Raw genomic sequence first — 26,137 nt, 5'->3', positions numbered from 1 at the left:
TGCACCAACCAAAACTATAATAAAGCTATACAAACGGCAGTATTTTGTAGAGCTGTGATTTTTCATTAGGGAGTTTACAGTGAGTTTTGGATTGTGGGTCTGGCACTAAACGGAATGTAAAATAACCCAGATGTATTTGAGGGAAACAATTAGTGAAAATACTTTCTGCTGCCTGCCTGAGCCTAATCCTTAAGATGCCACCCAAAACACAATTTGGCTGTTTGCACTAAGGAACAGTGTCACTGCTAATCATGGTATTTACTGTACTGTGCATGCATGCCCTTGGTTTCAATTATTTAATTTCAAAAAGCCTACTGAAAATACATTACGGCCATGACAGAAAATAAAGTGAACTTGCTCATGAGTCCAGTACACTCTGTCATCTTATAACTCAAACACTTCTCATTTTTCTTCCTGAACAAATATGCCTACAACTGTTGCTAAGTAAATGTAGGCTTGTTCCATTCCCTATGAACCAGTGTTTTCTCGGCACCAGCCTGGGGTGTTACTGACTGGGATGTTGCTCGGACGGTTGGCCCATTTAGTCAGCTCTCCTCTCCTCCGAGTATAGCAGTGGACCTAGCACATTACTGATCCCATAAGCATGTGCCCTGAAAAAGCACGCTTCAACTCATACACAAAAAGGTTCTCCACGAGTGAGTGAGAGTTTTAAGGATGCTATTCTAGATTTCTACCACTGTGTGGCACAACTGTAAGTGAAAGCCCAGGCAGATTCAGCTTCATGCATTGTACAGCTGCCAGATGGGTTATACGGTTATAACGATATATAATATTGTTCCTAGGAAAATCACCTTATCATTCATATTCAACTGTATCGCTAGACATGGACTACAAACTTGTTTCTTCGAATTGGACATTGCTTCACTGACTCATCCCTCAAGGAGTTATCTAAGCGACAAGCTATGCCAGGTATCCTTTGCAAATCCAATGCAATACATCAAAGAATGTCTGGCATTAATGCCTTAGGATAGCCCAGCATAAGCACATACAGTCCAGTTGATATAGCCAGATAAACACACAAATACTATAGGGCCTTTTCAATATAGCTTCTCAGTCACCTGGACTTTTTAGAGTATTTGTGAGACAAAAGATCTGGCAACATGATATATGCAAATAGCATATTACAAAATAGTAGCAGGAAGAGCTTATCGTGAAGACAGTTAAAATGTTAACAGGAAATATGCAGACAAAAGTCTACAAAAGATAAATCAAAAGCTTGAATGTATGACTATTTTAGCCAAAGCATCCATGGCATTAGTACAGTGACAGAGGAAAACACTAAATTGACAGTGGATGACAGGTGATGAATGCGATATCCCAGACGTGGAGCAAAACAATTGGTGTGACTCTTAAGCAAATAATTAAAATAGTTGTGCATAAATGCAACCATGAACTGCACGTATTGTTTGATTTAAACGTATAGTTTAATTGAAACATTGTTTAATTGAAGACAATGACAAACATAGAAAGCTGGTTTGGGAATCACGTGCTTCGTTCTGACTGTCACGCAATTCCAGGGTAATAACGAAAGTGTTATTTTGAAAGGCTATTCACTAAATGACCAATATATGTCATGATTCTAAGCGCTGAAAGAAAGACAACCAAAAGAGCTCCGTTTTGAACGTTACATAGACTGCGTTTAGACAGCCAGCCCAATTCTGATCTTTTTTCAATAATTGGTCTTTTGACCAACCAGATCAGTTCTGAGAAAAAAATCTGATGTGAAAAGATGTGATGTGATTGGACAAAACACCGATTAAGTGGAACAAGATCAGAATTGTGCTGCCCGTCTAAACACAGCCATAGTTGTTCCCGTGGAGTGAGAAATTAGACATTACTAAGAGAAGAAACCTGTTGGAAATCCCTCTCTCTCTCTCTCAAACGGATCCTCCTACGCTCCACCCTCCTAAAAAGACAACAGTGTAGCCTACTTGCCAACTAGTAACAGTGCCATGGATAAACTTACCGTCCAAACATTCCTGTGTCCCTTTGGTTATACGTCACATTTAGTGAACTGTTGGTTTTGTCTTTCATGTGAGTAAATAGCACTAAGTAGTCTCATCGCAAGTTGAAATTCAATTCACCACCGTGTCAGCGTTTCACCAACAAAAAAACTTTTTTACCTGCTGCGCTGCGATATTGTGCAGATATCCAACAATTAACTCTGAATACGTTGCTTTAAAACGACTACGGAAAGTTATCCGCGTGGATTCCAGTCCAAATGTATGGAGTGCTGCTCATGCTGTATTAGTACCGCGCACAATACGTGTTCAGCGAATAAGAAAATAATTTTGCTTTGTTGAATCTAGGCTCATCTCCTACTAGGCTGAAATGTGGAGGCATTTCCCACAAACCATTGCATCTAGATAGCGAGTACCGAAAGAAGAGAGTCCCGTCAGAGAGCAAGAGGCGAAGCGAGACGGTTCACTCCCGTCAAAATCAGTCCACCATATACAGTCCGCACGCCTGTGGGACAACGACTCCCATTGTTAGGGCGGAAACAAGACCACCTCGTCATTATACAGTATCTCTGGTCCCGTACATTGAAACCATAGACACATCAAACAGAGAAAGTTATAACATCCTGCCTCCCCGCGAGTTGCAGCACAACTTCCCCTTCAGCGGAACAGGCAAGGAGTGTAAGAACAGAAGTAATTAAAGACGGATGCTGAAATTAACACTTCAATCTGCTCATCCATCTGACTTGCCCAACTATATCTAATTCATGTTAATGAAATATGGTTTGGCGTTATCCATCTGTGGGATTAACATGGACAATAAACTATTCGTCATTTTAATCGACTGCATGTTGTCTGACGAGTCATACCAAAACAAACCTCAATTTTAAAGCAGTAAAGCCTCTTATATAGGTCTAAACTAGTAAAGAAAACACACAAACCATTTCTCGACCACAATAACCCTTATTTCAGCCAAACAGGCAATAACAAAAATACACAGTTGATCCTCCTAGGATCAAGATAGAGATAAAATAAACCATTTGCATACAGCCAGTGTATAATCAGCTTTTAGAAGGCTTTTACTGAGCATTGAAATCATGTCATTTAGTCTGAAAATGAGAAAGCACTGCAATTACAGAACCAACTCATCTGTGACGTTGGGTTGGATGTTCCTCAATTCTATCAATTCAAGTTAAGGTTGCAACATTTTGTAAGATCAAAAATAAATGAACCTTTCATTTGAATGAGAATGAAATCAAGAACCTCAATCTGCGTTGCACTAAAATGTAGGCCTAGGCCTATTGCATGAAAACCCTCAAACATAGAGCTTTAAAGAAAAAAACAAGCTCATAGTCCAATAAAGCAAATGACGGACCTTTAAACCATTACATTCTCAATAAAGACAAACAAACCCCAGTTTAAGCATTCAGAGACAGATAAAGTAAGCTGACCACTCTCTGGTGATTGACCATTTAAACACCACAAGGGGAAACCAGCATGGGAATGTGCTGTTTGAGTTCAACTTCATAGGTCATTTTAAGGTGCATGAAGAACTTGAATGCCTCCTCTACTCTGCCAATGATTGTCTCTCCGTCACTGTCTGTGACCACAGGCAGACCAAGCCAGCGGTGTTCTGCTCTGTATTCCCGAGTCTCCCAAGGGTGTGTCCAAAAACAGCTGCAGAGAGATTTCCCAGAAATGACTCACTGTCGTCTCGCCCATCCATGGTCTCACTCTCGTCTCATTAGACGTCCTGGAGGCCTCTTCCATCTGGGACAATGGAGGATCAGGGGTCTGTGTCTCAAATGGCACTCTATTCCCTGTGTAGTGCAATACTTTGGACCAGGGCCCATAGAGCCTATATGGCTATGGTCAAAAGTAGTGCACTATATAGGGAATAGGGTGCCATTTGAGACACATGCAAGGTTATGTTGAAAAAACAGTAGCAGTTGCTAGAACCAACAGAGTAGAAGTTACTAGAGCCAACAGAGTAGAAGTTACTAGAACTAACAGAGTAGAAGTTACTAGAGCTAAAAGAGTAGAAGTTACTAGTGCCAACAGAGTAGAAGTTACTAGAACTAACAGAGTAGAAGTTACTAGAACTAACAGAGTAGAAGTTACTAGAGCCAACATAGTAGAACAGAGTAGAAGTTACTAGAGCCAACAGAGTAGAACAGAGTAGAAGTTACTAGAGTCAACAGAGTAGAACAGAGTAGAAGTTACTAGAGCCAACAGAGTAGAAGTTACTAGAGCCAACAGAGTAGAAGTTACTAGAGCCAACAGAGTAGAAGTTACTAGATCCAACAGAGTAGAAGTTACTAGAGCCAACAGAGTAGAAGTTACTAGAACCAACAGAGTTCACATTTTTTCCACAAAAGCTATAGGACCAGGTGGATGCTAGTGGAAATGAATGCACCAATTTGTAAGTCGCTCTGGATAAGAGCATCTGCTAAATGACTTAAATGTAAAAATTCAGATTGTTCCACAACAGCTTTTTAAACTGCAAGATTAACTTAAATTTGAAGATTAAGTTCAAGTTCTTAAATCAAGAATATTATGCAATTTCATTTATTCTGCTTAGCGGTACATTTTTCAGTGGAGCGCTCTCGCTAGCACCGTTTGAGCTGCACTATAGAGCTGTCAAATTGACTAACTAAACGTTATTAATATTTCATTTGAATTTAACTTGCGGGGATGAAATGACTATTCTCATTGTTCACAAACGGGGAGGATCACTTAATGCTTAGCAGCGTTTATGTCTGCATGTGGGAGAAGATTAAATCATTTAAAATCATAATAGTCTGATACCAGCACGTCTCCACCCCTGCTTTCTCAAAACTCCTCCAACACGATACTCTTCTTACATCACCGTTTTGCTATGCTACATTGATTGACAGATAAACCACGTCACAGTCACTAAAACCCGCTGACACTCAGTTGACTCTGGTTCATAAAACACATGTAGAAGGGGCGGTTTTATCAAAATCGACTTACAACTTGTCAACATTGACAGCGTTTTCACTCATTACTGTACATGGCCTATGCGGGATATCAACCCACAAGCCTAATGTTGCCAGCACTGCGCTGTAGAACTCATTCCACGGAGGGCCGATTGTCTGCAGGTTCTTGGTTTTTCCTTTCAATTAAGACCTAGGCAACCAGGTAAGAGGAGTTCCTTACTAATTAGTGACCTTAATTCATCAATCAAGTACAAGGGTAGAGCAAAAACCCGCAGACACTCGGCCCTCCGTGGAATGAGTTTGACACGAGCTCTACAGTTTAACCCACAAGCCTAATGTTGCCAGCACTGTGCTCTACAGTTTAACCCACAAGCCTAATGTTGCCAGCACTGTGCTCTACAGTTTAACCCACAAGCCTAATGTTGCCAGCACTGTGCTCTACAGTTTAACCCACAAGCCTAATGTTGCCAGCACTGTGCTCTACAGTTTAACCCACAAGCCTAATGTTGCCAGCACTGTGCTCTACAGTTTAACCCACAAGCCTAATGTTGCCAGCACTGTGCTCTACAGTTTAACCCACAAGCCTAATGTTGCCAGCACCGTGCTCTAACCCAGTGAGCCATTGGAACCATACTCAACACAGCTTGCTCACTCCAAGTTATTTACTGCATCGCAACAGAGGAATTGGGGCTACGTCCCAAATGGTACCTTATTCCTTATTTAGTGCACTACTTTTTACCAGGGTCCTATGGGTCCTGGTCAAAAGTAGTACACTATACAGGGAATAGGGTGCCATTTGGGACGCAACCTGAGGGCTTACGAATCATTCGGTTTGGTTTCTGGTTTCATTACAGAAAAGGAAGGGTGGAGGTGCTAGAACACATGACTAGTTCAGTACAGTAATCATGATACTTTCACATTTGTTTCCTCTGACATCTAAAGAAGGAACTACCCAAGATGAGGAAGTTCTTGTCACCATGACAACCTGTATACTACCCCAGCAAACACGAAGTATGCCTCTCCCTTCATCAAAATGAAATCTGGTTATGGCACTCCGCTTGCTTGAGAAACACGAGGGGATTTAATTGCAGTGAAATTGTTTTTAGCTGAATACTTTGCATGTGAAGAATGTCTCTAAATGTGTCCCTCCCTGTGGGTTTATGCCACAAAATAACAAAGATATTTTCAAGCCAAATAAAACTAAACATCCACAGGCATCCTAAATAAGTGCTTTTTACTCCAAGATGTGAACAAGAGAAGAGGCACACGTTTTGTATACCAGCTATGAGAGGGGATTCACAGCGCCCAAAAACCACCAGTTTTGCAACATCACCATGAGATCTTTCTACACACTTGAATCCAAACAATAATACTGGCTCCAATTCATACAAACTCAAGTCACCATTCTACCACCAACACTAAACCGAATCCATGTGAGTGGTGCTTGAGCTTGTGCACCGACCCCTGAAATATTGGTTGATCTAACAACAAAGTGAGGCTATTGAGACTTATTTTTCAAGCCAAGTGGAAGGTGGGACTACAAAGCAGCACAGGCAGGCGTTTTCCCTGTCTGACTAGCCTAGTGGAAGGTGGGACTACAAGGCGATTAATCTGTAACTGATTCACACTACATGTGCAATATCATGCTGAAACATGAGGTGATGGCGGTGGATGAATGGCACGACAATGGGCCTCAGGATCTCGTCCCGGTATCTCTGTGCATTCAAATTGCCCACGATAAAATGCAATTGTGTTCGTTGTCCGTAGCTTATGCCTGCCCATACCATAACCCCACCGCCACCATGGGGCACTCTGTTCACAACGTTGACATCAGCAAACTGCTCGCCCACACAATGCCATACACGCTGTCTGCCATCTGCCCGGTACAGTTGAAACCGGGATTCATCCGTGAAGAGCACACTTCACCAGCATGCCAGTAGCCATCGAAGGTGAGCATTTGCCCACTGAAGTTGGTTACGATGCCAAACTGCAGTCAGGTCAAGACCGTGGTGAGGACAACGAGCACGCAGATGAGCTTCCATGAGACGGTTTCTGACAGTTTGTGCAGAAATTCTTCGGTTGTGCAAACCCACAGTTTCATCAGCTGTCCTGGTGGCTGGTCTCACACGATCACGTAAGTGAAGAAGCTGGATGTGGAGGTCCTGGGCTGGCATGGTTACATGTGGTCTGTGGTTGTGAGGCCGGTTGGACGTACTGATACATTCTCTAAAACTACGTTGGAGGCGGGTTGTAGAGAAATGAACACTCAATTCTTTGGCAACAGCTCTGGTGGACATTCCTGCAGTCAGCATGCCAATTGCACGCTCCCTCAAAACTTGAGTAATCTGTGGCATTGTGTTGTGTGACAAAACTGCACATTTTAGAGTGTCCTTTTATTGTACCCAGCACAAGTTGCACCTGTGTAATGATCATGCTGTTTAATCAGCTTCTTGACATGACACACGTCAGGTGGGTGGAATGTGTAAACACATTTGTGCACAACATTTGAGGGAAATAAGCTTTTTGTGCGTATGGAACATTTCTGGTATCTTTTATTTCAGCTCATGAAACATGGGGCCAACATTTTTTAAAATTAAAAACAAAATATGTTTCCCTTTATTACTTTCCAAACCCACCACTCCTTCGCTAATTGGAGTAGACTAGTGAACAACAATGCTTAGGCCTCTACTACATTTTATGGACACAGTCAATTTTACAATAATTCTATTTTGTTAGTTTTTACTCCTGAACTTCCTCTACCCTCAACCTCTTCGATCATTTTCATGATGTCCATCCGGTTTGCTTCTATATGCCATATCTTTCTAACTGTGCTCTTTCACAAAAGCTCTCAACCTATAACCTATATACTTATTATGGACACAGTATGCTTTACATTAGTTACAGTGGGGGGAAAAAGTATTTAGTCAGCCACCAATTGTGCAAGTTCTCCCACTTAAAAAGATGAGAGAGGCCTGTAATTTTCATCATAGGTACACGTCAACTATGACAGACAAAATGAGAAAAAAAAATCCAGAAAATCACATTGTAGGATTTGTAATGAATTTATTTGCAAATTATGGTGGAAAATAAGTATTTGGTCAATAACAAAAGTTTCTCAATACTTTGTTATATACCCTTTGTTGGCAATGACACAGGTCAAACATTTTCTGTAAGTCTTCACAAGGTTTTCACACACTGTTGCTGGTATTTTGGCCCATTCCTCCATGCAGATCTCCTCTAGAGCAGTGATGTTTTGGGGCTGTCGCTGGGCAACACAGACTTTCAACTCCCTCCAAAGATTTTCTATGGGGTTGAGATCTGGAGACTGGCTAGGCCTCTCCAGGACCTTGAAATGCTTCTTACGAAGCCACACCTTCGTTGTCCGGGCGGTGTGTTTGGGATCATTGTCATGCTGAAAGACCCAGCCACGTTTCATCTTCAATGCCCTTGCTGATGGAAGGAGGTTTTCACTCAAAATCTCACGATACATGGCCCCATTCATTCTTTCCTTTACACGGATCAGTCGTCCCTGGTCCCTTTGCAGAAAAAAACAGCCCCAAAGCATGATGTTTCCACCCCCATGCTTCACAGTAGGTATGGTGTTCTTTGGATGCAACTCAGCATTCTTTGTCCTCCAAACACGACGAGTTGAGTTTTTACCAAAAAGTTATATTTTGGTTTCATCTGACCATATGACATTCTCCCAATCCTCTTCTGGATCATCCAAATGCACTCTAGCAAACTTCAGACGGGCCTGGACATGTACTGGCTTAAGCAGGGGGGACACGTCTGGCACTGCAGGATTTGAGTCCCTGGCGGCGTAGTGTGTTACTGATGGTAGGCTTTGTTACTTTGGTCCCAGCTCTCTGCAGGTCATTCACTAGGTCCCCCCGTGTGGTTCTGGGATTTTTTATCACCGTTCTTGTGATCATTTTGACCCCACGGGGTGAGATCTTGCGTGGAGCCCCAGATCGAGGGAGATTATCAGTGGTCTTGTATGTCTTCCATTTCCTAATAATTGCTCCCACAGTTGATTTCTTCAAACCAAGCTGCTTACCTATTGCAGATTCAGTCTTCCCAGCCTGGTGCAGGTCTACAATTTTGTTTCTGGTGTCCTTTGACAGCTCTTTGGTCTTGGCCATAGTGGAGTTTGGAGTGTGACTGTTTGAGGTTGTGGACAGGTGTCTTTTATACTGATAACAAGTTCAAACAGGTGCCATTAATACAGGTAACGAGTGGAGGACAGAGGAGCCTCTTAAAGAAGAAGTTACAGGTCTATGAGAGCCAGAAATCTTGCTTGTTTGTAGGTGACCAAATACTTATTTTCCACCATAATTTGCAAATAAATTCATTAAAAATCCTACAATGTGATTTTCTGGATTTCTTTTTCTCAATTTGTCTGTCATAGTTGACCTGTACCTATGATGAAAATTACAGGCCTCTCATCTTTTTAAGTGGGAAAACTTGCACAATTGGTGGCTGACTAAATACTTTTTTCCCCCACTGTATCTTGTTGTTGTTGGTTGTTATTAGTCCCATCCTTCAACACCACCCATCTATCTCTTAACACCATCCATGTTGGATTTCTATTTGCCATATCTTTTTCAACTGTACTGTGATGTTTTACAAAAGTTCTGAACCTTTCAATTCTTATTGTTTCTACAGTTTGTGAATTGAAAATAAACATTTTTGCTATTATTATATTATTGATCGATTGACTATGACTTTTCAGATCACCCAGTAGTGCTATCTGCAGGGTCAGCTCCAGGTAAATATTGCAATTCTTTAGTCATTCCTGGATCTGTGTCCAAAAACAAGCTACAAATGGACAGTACCAAAACAAATGATCTAATGATTCTGTCTCTTCGCAGCAAAATCTGCAGAGCTGGGAAGATTGTATCCCCCATATAAATAACATTCTATTGGTAGCAAGAATTTTATATAATAATTTAAATTGAAAAATTATAAGTTTTGAATCCGACGTCGTTTTGCGTATCAGTTCACACTATGCCATGGAATCGGTACGTCAAAAATCTCTTCCCAACTATTTTGCAATCTATATGGGACAGCTGTCAATCCTTTGGTCCTTAAATGAAACAGGTATACTTTTTTATTTATCACAATTTTCTTTAACAAATTATGTTCTTTAATGCAGGGCCGACAGACAAGTTCCTTACTTTTTCCCCCCTTCCACTTTCCTCTTTCATTTTTGCGGTAATGCTGCAATTATTTGGTTGTAATTTTGGGTAGAGCAGACATTTCCATATGTTTTTGTTAGCTGCATGTGCGACATAACTCCACCAGTCCTACCGATGATATCATTTACGAAGATTATACCTTTTTAAAACATTTTGTCAAAATATATTTTTTTTTTATCAATTAGTATATTTGAGATTAACCACAATATTTGTTGCATTATTTGTTCTGTCGTTTCTGTAGGATTAAATTGATCTTGCAACCAACTTTCTATGGCTTGTTTTAGAAATAGTGATATTTGGGAGATGATTTCCTTTTCAAATAACTGAAAATGAGAGGTTGTAATCTGAATAAAGGGAAAAAGGCCATTCTTGAACATTGGGTGAGACAATCTTACTAATTTGCTGGAGAACCAGTTCGGATTTAAGTATAACTTTTGTATGACTGAAGCTTTAAGTGATAGGTCTAATGCTTTAATATTTAATCATTTCTGTCCTCCGAATTCATATTCATTATATAAATAGGCCCGTTTAATTTTGTCTAGCTTGCCGTTCCAAATAAAATGGATTCTTTTTTTCGCTAGGCGTAGGCAAGACCATAAGCAAATAGGTAAACTGGGATAATACTAAAGAGTTAATCAGGGGGATTTTTCCACAAATTGACAGGTATTTACCTTTCCATGGTAGCAAGATCTTATCTATTTTTGCTAACTTTCTATTAAACTTTATTGGAGTGAGATAATTTATTATGTATTCCGAGTATATCCAACACACCATCATACAATTTTATTGGTAAACTACATGGTAATGTAAAATTGTATTTTTTTAGTGATCCAATACGTAATATAGTACATTTATCATAATTTGGTTGTAATCCAGAGAGGTTAGAAAATGTATCTAGATCCTCTATGAGGCTGTGGAGGGATTCAATTTGTGGATTTAAAAGAAAACATGAATCATCAGCGTACAATGACACCTTTGTTTTTAAGCCATGGATTTTATAAGCCATGGGGCCAACACTTTACATGTTGCGTTTCTATTTTTGTTCAGTGTATTCAACATCTCTTACGTACGACTTTGTTCTCTGTTTTCTGACATCTCACGTACTTGTGTCATGTGTCTTGATCAGGGCCACTGACATAACAAGAACCACAAATAAAGGACTGTTGACTGGATCACAAGACGCTTTCAGAGCGAATGGTTTTTATTAGGCCTACTTTTTACTGATTGATAGAAAAATAGTTCAGGTATGACAAATCAACAGTAATAAATATTGAGACCAGCGAAGAAAAATATGTGTCTGGTTTTTCCCGCTTTCCTTTGTATATCATCTGAGGCCCTATCCTGGCCTGGGTTAACTGTGCCTCCTCCATACGGTGGGCCCCTCTCACATGGTTTATTTTCTTTATACCATTCATCATATGACACGGCAGCACAGTCTGCTCACCATTCATCACATGACCCGGCAGCACTGTCTGCTCACCATTCATCACATGACCCGGCAGCACTGTCTGTTCACCATTCATCATATGACCCGGCAGCACTGTCTGCTCACCATTCATCATATGACCCGGCAGCACAGTCTGCTCACCATTCATCATATGACCCGGCAGCACTGTCTGCTCACCATTCATCATATGGCCCGGCAGCAGTCTGCTCAGCCCATCATCATATGGCCCGGCAGCAGTCTGCTCAGCCCATCAATGCGGTCTGCTCGCCAATAATGACCCGGCAAGCGCTCAGATGACTCGGCAGCAGTCTGCTCAGCCCATCATCATATGGCCCGGCAGCACAGTCTGCTCACCATTCATCATATGACCCGGCAGCACAGTCTGCTCACCATTCATCATATGACCCGGCAGCATTGTCTGCTCAGCCCATCATCATATGACCCGGCAGCAGTCTGCTCAGCCCATCATCATATGACCCGGCAGCAGTCTGCTCAGCTCATCATCATATGACCCGGCAGCAGTCTGCTCAGCCTATCATCATATGACCCGGCAGCAGTCTGCTCAGCCTATCATCATATGACCCGGCAGCAGTCTGCTCAGCCTATCATCATATGACCCGGCAGCAGTCTGCTCAGCCCATCATCATATGACCCGGCAGCAGTCTGCTCAGCCCATCATCGTCCTGGAGTAAGGGGAGTGGAGGAGAAACACAGGGGATTACAGAAAAGCACTGCAAGGACTCAGACGTAAAAGAGAAAGAGGGTGTGTTTGTGTGTGAACAAAAGACACACACACACACACACAGAAAAAAGAAGAGAGTGGTGATCTAAAATGTCTCCCGAGTGGCGCAGTGGTCTAAGGCACTGCATCGCAGTGCTAGCTGTGCCACTAGAGATCCTGGTTCGAATCCAGGCTCTGTCGTAGCCGGCCGCGACCGGGAGACCCATGGGGCGGCGCACAATTGGCCCAGCGTCGTCCAGGGTAGGGGAGGGAATGGCCGGCAGGGGATGTAGCTCAGTTGGTAGAGCATGGCGTTTGCAACGCCAGGGTTGTGGGTTCGATAAAAATAATGTATGTGCTAACTGTAAGTCGCTCTGGATAAGAGCGTCTGCTAAATGACTAAAATGTAAAAATGTAAAAGTCAAAGAGCACAAGACAATTACCATACCAGAGGAATGGAGCTGCTTCCTGTTATCCTCCCCTGCATCGCGTTGCATCGGCTCAGGAGATGACAGCGTGCAGATGAAGCCCAGTCCTAACACTGAACCCTGACGGTCTAGGGCAGGGGTTCCCAAACTTTTTCATTTAGGCACCCCCAAGCTTATTTCCTGCAATTCTATACATTTATAATGTGGTGCAGAGAAAATGTTGCCGTTTTAAAGCTAATTTTCTTGCAATTCTACACATTTTGCCATGTCTAATGAGTATTCATGTGATATTTGAGTGACTCGAACATTACTACAAAATCTATGGGCTAAAAAACCTAGCCAAAACAAAATGATAGCTGACATGGGCTAGTTGATCTGGACATTTCTGCCAAGTTATAAATAGCTCTCTAAGGCAAGGTTTCCCAAACTCGGTCCTGGGGCCCCCCCCCCGGGTGCACGTTTTGGTTTTTGCCCTAGCACTACACAGCTGATTCAAATAATCAAAGCTTGATGATTAGTTGGCTATTTGAATTAGCTATGTAGTGCTAGGGAAAAAAACTCAAACGTTCACCCAGGGGGGTCCAGGACCTAGTTTGGGAAACCCTGCTATAAGGTATGGAATGACTGACATGACAAGAGGAAAACTGATGATGCCTTACCCAATTTTGAAATTGCACCTATTACGAGTTTGTTGAAAGCCGGACTGGTGGGGGGGGACCACTAGTCTAGGGTGAAGTTGCCACTAGACACTGATCTTCAGTCAGTTTTGCATTTCCCCCACCAATGGTTAATGTTAAGATTTGGGGAGGGGAAGCTGATCCTAGACCTGTGCCTAAGGGAAACCCTGACAGAGAGGGTAGGGGATGTGGGGAGAGGGCCATCTGTCTCTGGAGGAATGACTCAGCATCTGCACCGTCATCTAGCCTATAAGCTCAGATTCACCGTCCTTAGAGACAACACTAAAGGGCATGGCTAGTTCATTGATCTCTCTTTGATTCAGTATGTCTTGTTAAGCTTCCACCAGCTTCTCATTTGGTTGTGAATCTTATATACTTCATAATAAGTTTGTTCACATGATTATTTGGCAGTTAAGAACAGCAGAAAAGGGGTGTGATTTTCTGACAATGCTCAGCATTAGTGTCGTTGTCTTCCAGAGGGTAAATGGCTCGGTAGAATAGAATATACAGGAAGGCACAGTTTATAGTCCAATATTTACATGTGTATTGGGGAAGGGGGGAATGGGGGGCAGTGTATAGACTGAGCAGTATAATAAGAGTCTGGTAGCAGCAGTTGTGATGTGTGTGTAGCATGAATGTTCACAGTGTATTAGGTACACCACCCCATTCGCGAAAATAGATTGCCCTTACAGACAGTGAGTCACAAGGCAGTGGCTTGTTATATAAAGCAGGCAGACAGGCATCGAGGCATTCAGTTACTGTTCGATTGAACATTAGAATGGGCAAAACAAGTGACCTAAGCGACTGAGCGTGGTATGATCGTCGGTGCCTGGCGCCAGATTCAGTATTTCAGAAACGGCCGTCCTCCTGGGCTTTTCACGCACGACAGTGTCTAGGGTTTACCGAGAATGGTGCGACAAAAAAACAAACATCATCAGTGGCAGTCCTGTGGGCAAAAACAGCTTGTTGATGAGAGAGGTCGAAGGAGAATGGCAAGAATCGTGCAAGCTAACAGGCGAGACACAAACAGACAAATAACGGCGCAGTACAACAGTGTTGTGCAGAACGGCATCTCGCAACGCACAACTCGTCGAACGTTGTCATGGATGGGCTATTGCAGCAGACGACCACACAGGGTTCCACTCCTATCAGCTAAAAACAAGAAGAAGCGTCTCCAGTGGGCACGCGATCACCAACACTGGACAATTGAGAGTGGAAAAACATTGCCTGGTCCGACGAATCCTGGTTCCTGTTGCGTTATGCTAATGGTAGTGTCAGGATTTGGCGTTAGCAGCATGAGTCCATGGCCCCATCCTGCCTGATGTCAACGGTACAGGCTAGGCTGGTGGCGGTGGTGTAATGGTGTGGGGAATGTTTTCCTGGCACACGTTACGTACTTTGATACCAATTGAGCAACAAACATTTCGGACACATTGTAGAATCCATGCCCCGAAGAATTCAGGTAGTTCTGGAGGCAAAGGGGGTCCAACCCAATCCTAAATGGGTGGACCTAACAAACTGGCCAGTGTGTGTATGTGTGTGTGTGTATATGTGTGTGTGTGTGTATATGTCTGTGTGGGTGTGTGCATGAGTGAGTGCATGTGTTCTAAGGTGCAGAGAATCAGAGCAGATGGTCAGTCCAGTTCAAGTGTTCAGCAGTCTGATGGGTTGGTATAAGACCTCATCGCTTGTTGTGTCACCGTACACCTCACTGTTGTGCAGGTGGCTCATCAAATTCCTCTTCGCTAACGTAAAACAAACTCCCTGCTGAATCTCATGAAAAAGGTGCTTGGCTGCAAGACAGGCTTCCTTTCCAAAGAGGCTCAAATGTCTCACTTTTACATTGGTTTTATTTGATAATTTACTTATTTGATGTTCTGATTGAGGCATCAGACATTGAACAGAAAGGCTTTACTAAAAAGCTCCAAACATAGCGTGCTGATTGAGGTTCTCCTATCTCTGAACCCTGACAAGAGAGAGGAGGGAGAAGGGGAGAAGGCTTTCTGGAGGACACTGAAACCATCAGAATGGCTTTATTCAAAAGTTCCAAACAACTCAATATGGCTGTGACAATACATGGTGTTTGTTTGCCTTTTACCCATGAGCTCTGGGTGAGGCAGGCAGGAGAAGAGCAGAGACAGCAAGAAACATGGATACAGAGAGATACAAAGAGAAAGAGAGAGGCAGACAGAAACATGGATACAGAGAGATACAAAGAGAAAGAGAGAGGCAGACAGAAACATGGATTCAGAGAGATACAAAGAGAAAGAGAGAGGCAGACAGAAACATGGATACAGAGAGATACAAAGAGAAAGAGAGGCAGAGAGAAACATGGATTCAGAGAGATACAAAGAGAAAGAGAGAGGCAGACAGAAACATGGATACAGAGAGATACAAAGAGAAAGAGAGAGGCAGACAGAAACATGGATACAGAGAGATACAGAGAGAAAGAGAGAAACAGCAATAGATGAATACAGATACAGAGAGCGAGAGAGAGAAAGATGGCGAGAGAGAAAGAGTGAGAAAGAGAGGGAGAGAGGCAGAGAGAGAGAAATACAAGTAACTGCCAAAATAATGGAAACACTTGAGAAAATGATAGTGCTGAGCGATTAGTGCTTTTTGAGGTCGGTTCGGTTTCTGTTCTATTATTTAAAAATAATAGCGGTTTTCGATTTCGGTTTTGATTATGTGGGTTGCATGCTGTAACAGAATAAAAGTCCCATGATGGTAGTGACTGTACATTACTGCTTATCACTAATTAACCATCATTTATTCACATTACTTTAATAAAATATTTCAGTAGAGGTGTATATTAAACTATTTGTTTTATTTGATGACTTTATTCTTTCATTCCAAGTCATCATCTCATCTCTATAGAGCTGATGCATTTGTTGTCTGACAAAAATCACTATTTTGTAATTCTTCAAAGTAAATAAGGCATACTTTTCTGACTGCTGAATACCAACTATCAATCACTTAGATCATGTATTTTAGAGATACCTCACGAAGCAACAGCTGCTCTCTATATCCCCTCAAGATTGTGCATTCTTCTGCCTCTTCCGTAGCAGGTGTAAAAGAAACACAGACCGGACAAGTAGATGCGCAATGGCTTATGGTCATTGTAGTTAATTACCACGTTTTATGCGCTAAACTATGTAGAATATTGTCCTGTTGGAAACTACAACTCCCTACTACATCGCACAGTTCAGGCTGGATATGATTTATCTCTAGAGAAACTGCAATGGGCGCAGAGCTCACAGAAAAAAACCCCGGAACAAAACGGAATTCAAATAATATAACCGACATCATCACTTAGTTGTTTAAAAATAAATAAAATAAAAATAATGATAATAATGATAATAATAATATCGGTAAAATCGCTCAACACTATTAAATGAGGGATATAAAGTATATTGAAAGCAGGTGCTTCAACACAGGTGTGGTTTCTGAGTTAATTAAGCAATTAACATCCCATGCTTAGGGTCATGTATATAAATGCTGGGCAGGCCATTATTTTGGCTACCATGGCTATGCCCCCATAGGATGACAATGCCCCCATCCACAAGAGGTCACTGAATGGTTTGATGAGCATTAAAAATATATGTAACCCATATGCCATGGTCATCTCAGACACCAGATCTCAACCCAATTGAACACTTATGGGAGATTCTGGAGCAGCGCCTGAGACTGCGTTTTCCACCACAATCAACAAAACACCAAAATATGGAATTTCTCGTGGAAGAATGGTGTCGCATCCCTCCAATAGAGTTCCAGACACTTGTAGAATCTATGCCTGGTGCATTGAAGCTGTTCTGGCTCGTGGTGGCCCAGCGCCCTATTAAGACACTATGTTGGTGTTTCCTTTATTTTGGCAGTTACCTGTAGATACAGAAAAACAGAAACAGAAAGTAGAAATACAAAGATAAACACAGAGAGAGAGAAGTGAGCCGCTATAGTGAGAGATATACAGAGAGCGAGAGAAGTGAGCCGCTATAGTGAGAGATATACAGAGAGAGAGAAGTGAGCCGCTATAGTGAGAGATATACAGAGAGAGAGAAGTGAGCCGCTATAGTGAGAGATATACAGAGAGCGAGAGAAGTGAGCCGCTATAGTGAGAGATATACAGAGAGCGAGATCTGAGTCACACTGCTCTCTGATAGTGAGAGTAAGTCACCACTGAGGGACCTGTTAGTCAATCAGTCAGTCACCACCGAGGGACCTGTTAGTCAGTCAGTCAGTCACCACTGAGGGACCTGTTAGTCAATCAGTCACCACCGAGGGACCTGTTAGTCAGTCAGTCAGTCACCACAGAGGGACCTGTTAGTCAATCAGTCACCACAGAGGGACCTGGTAGTCAGTCAGTCACCACAGAGGGACCTGGTAGTCAGTCAGCCACCACAGAGGGACCTGGTAGTCAGTCAGTCACCACAGAGGGACCTGGTAGTCAGTCAGTCACCACAGAGGGACCGGGTAGTCAGTCAGTCACCACAGAGGGACCTGTTAGTCAGTCAGCCACCACAGAGGGACCTGGTAGTCAGTCAGTCACCACAGAGGGACCTGGTAGTCAGTCAGTCACCACAGAGGGACCTGGTAGTCAGTCAGCCACCACAGAGGGACCTGGTAGTCAGTCAGTCACCACAGAGGGACCTGGTAGTCAGTCAGCCACCACAGAGGGACCTGGTAGTCAGTCAGCCACCACAGAGGGACCTGGTAGTCAGTCAGCCACCACAGAGGGACCTGGTAGTCAGTCAGCCACCACTGAGGGACCTGGTAGTCAGTCAGTCACCACAGAGGGACCTGGTAGTCAGTCAGTCACCACTGAGGGACCTGGTAGTCAGTCAGTCACCACAGAGGGACCTGGTAGTCAGTCAGCCAGTCAGTCAGTCACCACTGAGGGACCTGTTAGTCAGTCAGTCACCACTGAGGGACCTGTTAGTCAGTCAGCCACCATAGAGGGACCTGGTAGTCAGTCAGCCACCACAGAGGGACCTGGTAGTCATTCAGTCAGTCACCACTGAGGGACCTGTCAGTCAGCCAGTCAGCCAGTCACCACCGAGGGACCTGTTAGTCATTCAGTCAGTCACCACTGAGGGACCTGTTAGTCATTCAGTCAGTCACCACTGAGGGACCTGTTAATCAGTCAGTCAGTCACCACTGAGGGACCTGTCAGTCAGCCAGTCAGTCAGTCACCACTGAGGGACCTGGTAGTCAGTCAGCCAGTCAGTCAGTCACCACTGAGGGACCTGTTAGTCAGTCAGTCAGTCACCACTGAGGGACCTGTTAGTCAGTCAGCGAGTCAGTCAGTCACCACTGAGGGACCTGTTAGTCAGTCAGCCACCACAGAGGGACCTGGTAGTCAGTCAGCCACCACAGAGGGACCTGGTAGTCAGTCAGCCAGTCAGTCAGTCACCACTGAGGGACCTGTTAGTCAGTCAGTCAGTCACCACTGAGGGACCTGTTAGTCAGTCAGCCACCACAGAGGGACCTGGTAGTCAGTCAGTCACCACAGAGGGACCTGGTAGTCAGTCAGTCACCACAGAGGGACCTGGTAGTCAGTCAGTCACCACAGAGGGACCTGGTAGTCAGTCAGCCACCACAGAGGGACCTGGTAGTCAGTCAGTCACCACAGAGGGACCTGGTAGTCAGTCAGTCACCACTGAGGGACCTGGTAGTCAGTCAGTCACCACTGAGGGACCTGGTAGTCAGTCAGTCACCACAGAGGGACCTGGTAGTCAGTCAGCCAGTCAGTCAGTCACCACTGAGGGACCTGTTAGTCAGTCAGTCACCACTGAGGGACCTGTTAGTCAGTCAGCCACCACAGAGGGACCTGGTAGTCAATCAGTCAGTCACCACAGAGGGACCTGGTAGTCAGTCAGCCACCCCAGAGGGACCTGGTAGTCATTCAGTCAGTCACCACTGAGGGACCTGTTAGTCATTCAGTCAGTCACCACTGAGGGACCTGTTAATCAGTCAGTCAGTCATCACTGAGGGACCTGTCAGTCAGCCAGTCAGCCAGTCACCACCGAGGGACCTGTTAGTCATTCAGTCAGTCACCACTGAGGGACCTGTTAGTCATTCAGTCAGTCACCACTGAGGGACCTGTCAGTCAGCCAGTCAGTCAGTCACCACTGAGGGACCTGGTAGTCAGTCAGCCAGTCAGTCAGTCACCACTGAGGGACCTGTTAGTCAGTCAGTCAGTCACCACTGAGGGACCTGTTAGTCAGTCAGCCACCACAGAGGGACCTGGTAGTCAGTCAGCCACCACAGAGGGACCTGGTAGTCAGTCAGTCACCACAGAGGGACCTGGTAGTCAGTCAGCCAGTCAGTCAGTCACCACTGAGGGACCTGTTAGTCAGTCAGTCAGTCACCACTGAGGGACCTGTTAGTCAGTCAGCCACCACAGAGGGACCTGGTAGTCAGTCAGTCACCACAGAGGGACCTGGTAGTCAGTCAGTCACCACAGAGGGACCTGGTAGTCAGTCAGTCACCACAGAGGGACCTGGTAGTCAGTCAGCCACCACAGAGGGACCTGGTAGTCAGTCAGACACCACAGAGGGACCTGGTAGTCAGTCAGTCACCACAGAGGGACCTGGTAGTCAGTCAGCCACCACTGAGGGACCTGGTAGTCAGTCAGTCACCACAGAGGGACCTGGTAGTCAGTCAGCCACCACAGAGGGACCTGGTAGTCAGTCAGTCACCACAGAGGGACCTGGTAGTCAGTCAGTCACCACAGAGGGACCTGGTAGTAGTCAGTCACCACAGAGGGACCTGGTAGTCAGTCAGCCACCACTGAGGGACCTGGTAGTCAGTCAGTCACCACAGAGGGACCTGGTAGTCAGTCAGCCACCACAGAGGGACCTGGTAGTCAGTCAGTCACCACAGAGGGACCTGGTAGTCAGTCAGTCACCACAGAGGGACCTGGTAGTCAGTCAGTCACCACAGAGGGACCTGGTAGTCAGTCAGCCAGTCACCACTGAGGGACCTGTTAGTCGTTCAGTCAGTCACCACTGAGGGACCTTTTAGTCAGTCACAGCATCTATGATTCACATGGATCATGGCCAGAAGAAAGCCCACTGGTGACATAGACATAGACATATATTCACTTCTGAGGCTAACAATTCCTCATAGCAATAAACCTCCAAAAGTGTCAAATGATATACTTAAAATGATAGACTTGCATATATCAGGGTAATCCTCCAAATGTATAAAATAGTGTTTCGATATTATTCTGAACAATAAACAGCACAGACTATTGAGGAACGTTCCTTGTCACGATTAAAGGATGACACATAATGGTGTGTCTGATTCAGGCATCTAAGACACACTAGGCTAACCCTGAAGAAGTAAGCTGCAATCATCAAGTTTATTACTTAAATCCACCCAGAGCTACAGGATTAGGTCTAAATTCAAATATAGAAATGTGCAGTATTCACTATTCGTACGCCAACCTGCTACAAACCACAACATGCAGTAAATATTACATTTCAACATCCAATATTGGAGTAAAATGGCAATGGTTAGAGAAACTTCAATCATATAACTTGCAAGCGTGGCTCTTCACATGAAAAATCTCCTTATTCGGCCTGTTAATTAGGCTAATTTAAGAAATATAATGACCTGCTGTTGATCAATAATGACCTCAGCAGATTCAATGTAAAGCAATTCAAATCAGTAAAGAGCAACTTCATTGACCAATCTTGCTCGTCATATTTCCAATTGATGCAAAGAAAAGGCGTGATTTGTTTAGCCACGTCTTATCAACAGTGTGGAGGAATTATCATACGCCAGTTTCCACCTGTTTTTCCACCATAAGGTCGGTTTTTGGACTTGAATTAATATACATGACTACAAACCACATCTCAACTGTAAAAAGGCTATTTGTTTTTAGACTAAAATGGCTTTTTTTCAGCCTTGCTACATTTCGATCAAGGTCTGCACGTTGCATGAAATCCTCCCCACAACACCAACGTGGTTCTAGAGAACTACACGTTGTGTGTGCAGGAAGGATGAAGGTTTTAACAACTCAATGCAATGAAACTGAGTATTAAAGTCTTACAGGAGATTAGTCCTTTTGATTTCCGTTTGTCACTCAATGGTCACTGATATGCCATGTACATGTACCACTGTCAACTGTCCATCTTGTGTGTACAAAGTAAATTGCATGTATTTTTAAAACACAAATCATGTGAATGATCTTTGCATTTCATGGACATTATTTAGGTTCACACCAGCCTATATTTCACCAATGTATGAGCTGTCCTGGATGAGTTACTGGGCTGCACATTATATAGTTGCTGACTTGACACAAATGCCCAGAGAGGCTATATTTTCTCAACCCAGACAGCAAATAGGCAAATGAGTCTAATATCTCAACTGGCTTTCCATTTAGCATGACATTGAATAGTACATTAATATTCTTTGCCAGACTCCTGTTCTCTTTCCTGGTAGCATAAGAACCACCCACTTCTTGGGAGAAGGAGAAAGTGAGGGGGAAAAGGACAACAAAATTAATACGGCAAAGCCTCCCGTTAACAACCTTCACTGGAGACAGAGAGAGACAGAGACAGCGACACAGACCGAGAGAGAGAGAGAGAGAGAGAGAGAGAGAAAGAGAAGGAGTAAATCGGTGTCTGTTTCTACAAGGCACACGTTTAACAGCAGGAGAGGAGAGCGAACCGCTTGGCTGCATTCTCCCAGCCGACAGCCTATGAAAGAAAGGCTAGGAGCAGCCATCGTCATGACGATAAGGCAGCATGTCATGCATTGCTGAAGGTCGCCACTTACTGGATGGAGTCGCTTTCAGAGGCAGCGGCATCAGCGGCGTCAGCGGCGTCGGCTGGGCCTGGCTGGGAGAAACAGGACGACACAAAGGAGCCCATAGGAAGCCGGCCTCACCGGCAGGAGAGGAGGGGGAGGAGGAAGAGGAGAAAAGTCCCTAAGAATGAAACTCTTTAGCTTTAGCCTGTGTCATGTGACCAGCGGCCGGGTCCCTCAATGCTCTGTGCTTTGACCTACATGGAGACAAGAGCACTGCTGTTTCCTGCCCTCGGCTGCTGCTGCTGCGGCTGCTGCTAGGACAACACAGGTAGAAAGCCCCGATTCTGCTTATCCATTTGAAGCCGACAGCTCTGGGCCGACTGGCCGGAGTATGTCTGTCTGTGTATGTGTGTGTGTTTGTGTGCGTGTGCATGCGTGCGGCAGGGAGCCGGCGAGAGGACGCGAGTTTAGTCCATGACGGTGCTGCTTGTGATATCCAGCTGGAAATGTGCCTTGCTTCCTGCCTCCCTCCCCATCTGCTGAAGGGGCCTGAGCCCTGAACGTGTGCTGAGGCCACTCCTCACGGAAGCATGAATGAAGGAAGGAGTGGGATTGTGCTGGCTGCTCGTTGGTGGCAGGCAGGGTGTGTGTGTGTATATATATATATATATATATATGTGTGTGTGTGTGTGTGTGTGTATGTGGGGGGGGGATGTATTTATGTCCTTCACCGTACGAGTGTGAGAGTCGGGGCTCCGCGGGTTTGTGTCTGCTGTTCTACCGAGGCTATAAATAACACTGCTGCTTAATTTCCTCTAACATGGCTTGGTGGTAAAATGTTAAAAAATTGCCATCGCAGGGGGATGATGTCAGTTGCACACACGCGCTGAAAAATGCTGGAAATAGTGGACTACAGTATCAGCTCACAGGATAGATAACTAACCTCTGATGATGTACTGCAGTGACGTAACATATTGAATGCCAAATTCATTTTCCGAATGGAATATCATTGCTGCAGTGTTTAAGGACACGTATTAAATAGGCTGTGTTTCAGAATAAATCTTTTACAAAAAGCTCCCTACAAATTGGATGCAAGAGCCATCGGATAAAATTCGGAATTATTCGAAATTAGGATAGGAAAATTATGTGCATTTACAATTCACTGCTCATTTGACCTTTTTCAAGGGCAGATGGTTGTATCAATTAATTCGACCCATTACTCTTACCCATCCTTCCACTTTGACATGATGTGAGTCAGTTCCTACCAAAGGTCGATGATAAACATCAAAGCCGGGGTGAAGCTCTCCTTTCAAATGTGGGGGAAGGGTCAGACCACTTGGCTTGAGGAGCTTTTGAAGTTAGGGCTGTGACGGTCATGGAATTTTAGATTATGGTTTTGTCAGCCAAATGTTAATTTAATTTATCATTTAATTTATTTTCTCCTCTCCTGAATGCATGCGCTGCTGCTACAGGGAGGTGGGTGCATTGCCTAGGCAACCAAAGACTCATTTGCTACAACACCTTGCTTGTTTCAGCAAAGGAGTACAAAGTTCCATCATGTTGTAAAGAGTCTATGTTAACGTGGAAATCACGTGGTCCTCTGTAGCTCAATTGGTAGAGCATGGCGCTTGTAATGCCAGGGTAGTGGGTTCGATCCCCGGGACCACCCATACGTAAAAATGTATGCACACATGACTGTAAGTCGCTTTGGATAAAAGCGTCTGCTAAATGGCATATTATTATTATTATATTATTAAATGGACTAAACCGCACAAATGCCCGGCCATCCCGTCTTTAGTCAGCTGTTCGTTCCACACACAAAAACCTTCATGACAGTCTTCATCTATAAATCGGCGGTTACACGATTATACAATTACCGTGCCAGCCCTATTTGAAATAGGTACAGTATATTCCTTTTAAAATAAAAAAAATGATGGGGGCATACATCTTACCCTTGCTGCACCCCGCCCATGTAGCTGTGGATTTACTGTGTGTTTTCACGTTTGTGTTGGGAAAAGGACGGAAATGTCTGCAGCCTTCTTGCCCCCTGCTCAGTAATATACTCAGGAATTCAGACCTCAAATCCTAAAACCTGTTTCCAATGTAAGTTGTGCTCTTCCAGTTTCGGTTTTATGGTCTGTTAGCTTCAAAAAGTACAAGAACAAAGTTTACAATGTTTTGACTAGGGGAGGCTGCAGTAGGCCTAGACCAAATGTGGATTCTGAGAGCACCTAAAAAAGGTCAAGGTATGGAACAACAAGACATTATTTCATTATGGCCAATTTAGGATTCACAAAATAATGCTTTACCACAAAGCACAAAGAACGATGGGCAAGTTACTGTAACTGAGCTGGTGGGTTGTACAAATTCAATTCTGTGCCTTTTAGATGTTTTTGTTGTGTCCACGGCACACTGTGCAAAAACAATCATATATTAAATGACACTTTACCTAATGGCCTGACCCTAATGGCTCATGCAACCAATGATAAAAACTAGGGCTGTCAAAAATAGCGCGTTAACGACGTTAATTAGTTGTTTGCTGTTAATTACGTCAATTTTTTTAACGCATTTCACGCATGCGCAGTGTGACAAATTATTCAGGTCAGGAAAGTGGTTGGGAGCTAGAGGCGAGATGGAGCAAGGTGAGCAAAGTGGGCCTATTGACGGATTCAAATATAAAAAGAATGATGATGGTACAGTTAACAAGTACAAGGTTATTTGCAAGATTTGTAAGAAGGAGTTTCAATTTCACGGAGCTGTTCAAGCTTGAAGTACCATGTCAACGCCAAACATGCGTTTGCTGGGCCGTCCAGATTCAGCAAGTGGTTTGCGCCAGACCACGCTGAATGTTTGCAGGCAATTAACAAAATCAACCTCAGATAATTTGACCAACACAATAGCAAAATGGATTGCAAAGGATTGTAGACCCATTAGCATTGTAGAAGACTCAGGTTTCCTTGATGTTTTGCAAGTGGCGTCTCAAGACTCATTCTATAAGCCACCGTCAAGAGCCACAGTTATGAAGAAAATCCACGAGCTCTATGAAAACGAAAAAGAAAAAAGGAAAGAGGTCTTGGCTCAAGTAAATCATATCGCCCTGACAGGAGACCATTGGACATCAGTGAGTAACAACAATTACCTCGGAGTAACTGCACATTTAATCAGTGACGCGTGGGAACTGAAGTCTTTTGCGCTGACTATATTAAAAACTGAGGAGCGTCATTTTGCGGAGGCTTGTAAAGAACAGTTCCTGTCTGTTGCACGTGAGTGGGACATCGAGGGCAAGACTACAACCATTGGGACTGACAGTGCACGCAACATGGTTGCCGCAATTCGACTTACACGCTATGAACACATGAACTGTGTCGCTCACATGGTGCAGAGAAGTGTCACAGTGAGTCTTGCTGACAGCTGCTTTGTAAATGCTTTGGCCAAGGCTCGCAAAGTTGTCGGCCATTTTACGCACAGCCCAGCAAATGCTGCGGAGCTTCAAGCACAACAAGTCAGCCTGGGAAAGAAGCAAGAGCCATTGATCCAGGATGTTCCAACACGTTGGAATTCGACGTTGGAAATGGTCAAGCGCGTGAGCAGAAATAAAGAGGCTGTCATCGCAGCCCTGGACAATCAGGAGCACAAACTCGTTTTGCCGACCGCACCAGAGTGGGATAAACTGCAGAGGCTGGAGACACTTCTAGAGCCATGCAGGTAAATCAGTCTGTAACTTATCAAATAACATCGCTTTGATTATTTTCTGGAATGAATTAAACCAAGTCAAATATCAATAACATGTATCTATGTAAAAAATAATGATGATGATGATAATAATAATAATAATAATAATAATATGTTGATAACCACTGTTCTAATAATACACTGTCTCTGTGTGCATGTGTGTGTTTGTGTGCGTAGGTATGTAACTGAGCTCCTGGGTGGAGAGGCCTATGTCTCCTGTTCTGTGGTACTACCTTCT

General features: G+C 43.9%; 1 protein-coding gene across 5 annotated transcripts in view; it reads right to left on the bottom strand.

The window, feature by feature from the left end:
- Positions 1–26,137, bottom strand: part of psd3l (pleckstrin and Sec7 domain containing 3, like) — a 143,104-nt gene that overhangs the window by 95,475 nt on the left and 21,492 nt on the right. For 2 of the 5 annotated variants that reach the window (XM_041897441.2, XM_041897442.2), the window contains exon 1: positions 1,988–2,617. The exons of 2 other annotated variants lie outside the window; for them this stretch is intronic. In XM_041897441.2, coding sequence (XP_041753375.2) covers positions 1,988–2,055 — 68 coding nt within the window. In that variant the 5' untranslated portion in view covers positions 2,056–2,617. Of the gene's footprint in view, positions 1–1,987; positions 2,618–22,194; positions 22,767–26,137 lie in introns of those variants that run through there. One more of the 5 variants, XM_041897440.2, reaches the window with a different exon arrangement.

This window comes from Coregonus clupeaformis, chromosome 15 (assembly GCF_020615455.1).
Source record: "Coregonus clupeaformis isolate EN_2021a chromosome 15, ASM2061545v1, whole genome shotgun sequence".
Classification (NCBI taxonomy): Eukaryota; Metazoa; Chordata; class Actinopteri; order Salmoniformes; family Salmonidae; genus Coregonus; species Coregonus clupeaformis.
This window is presented reverse-complemented; position numbering and strand designations above follow the sequence as displayed.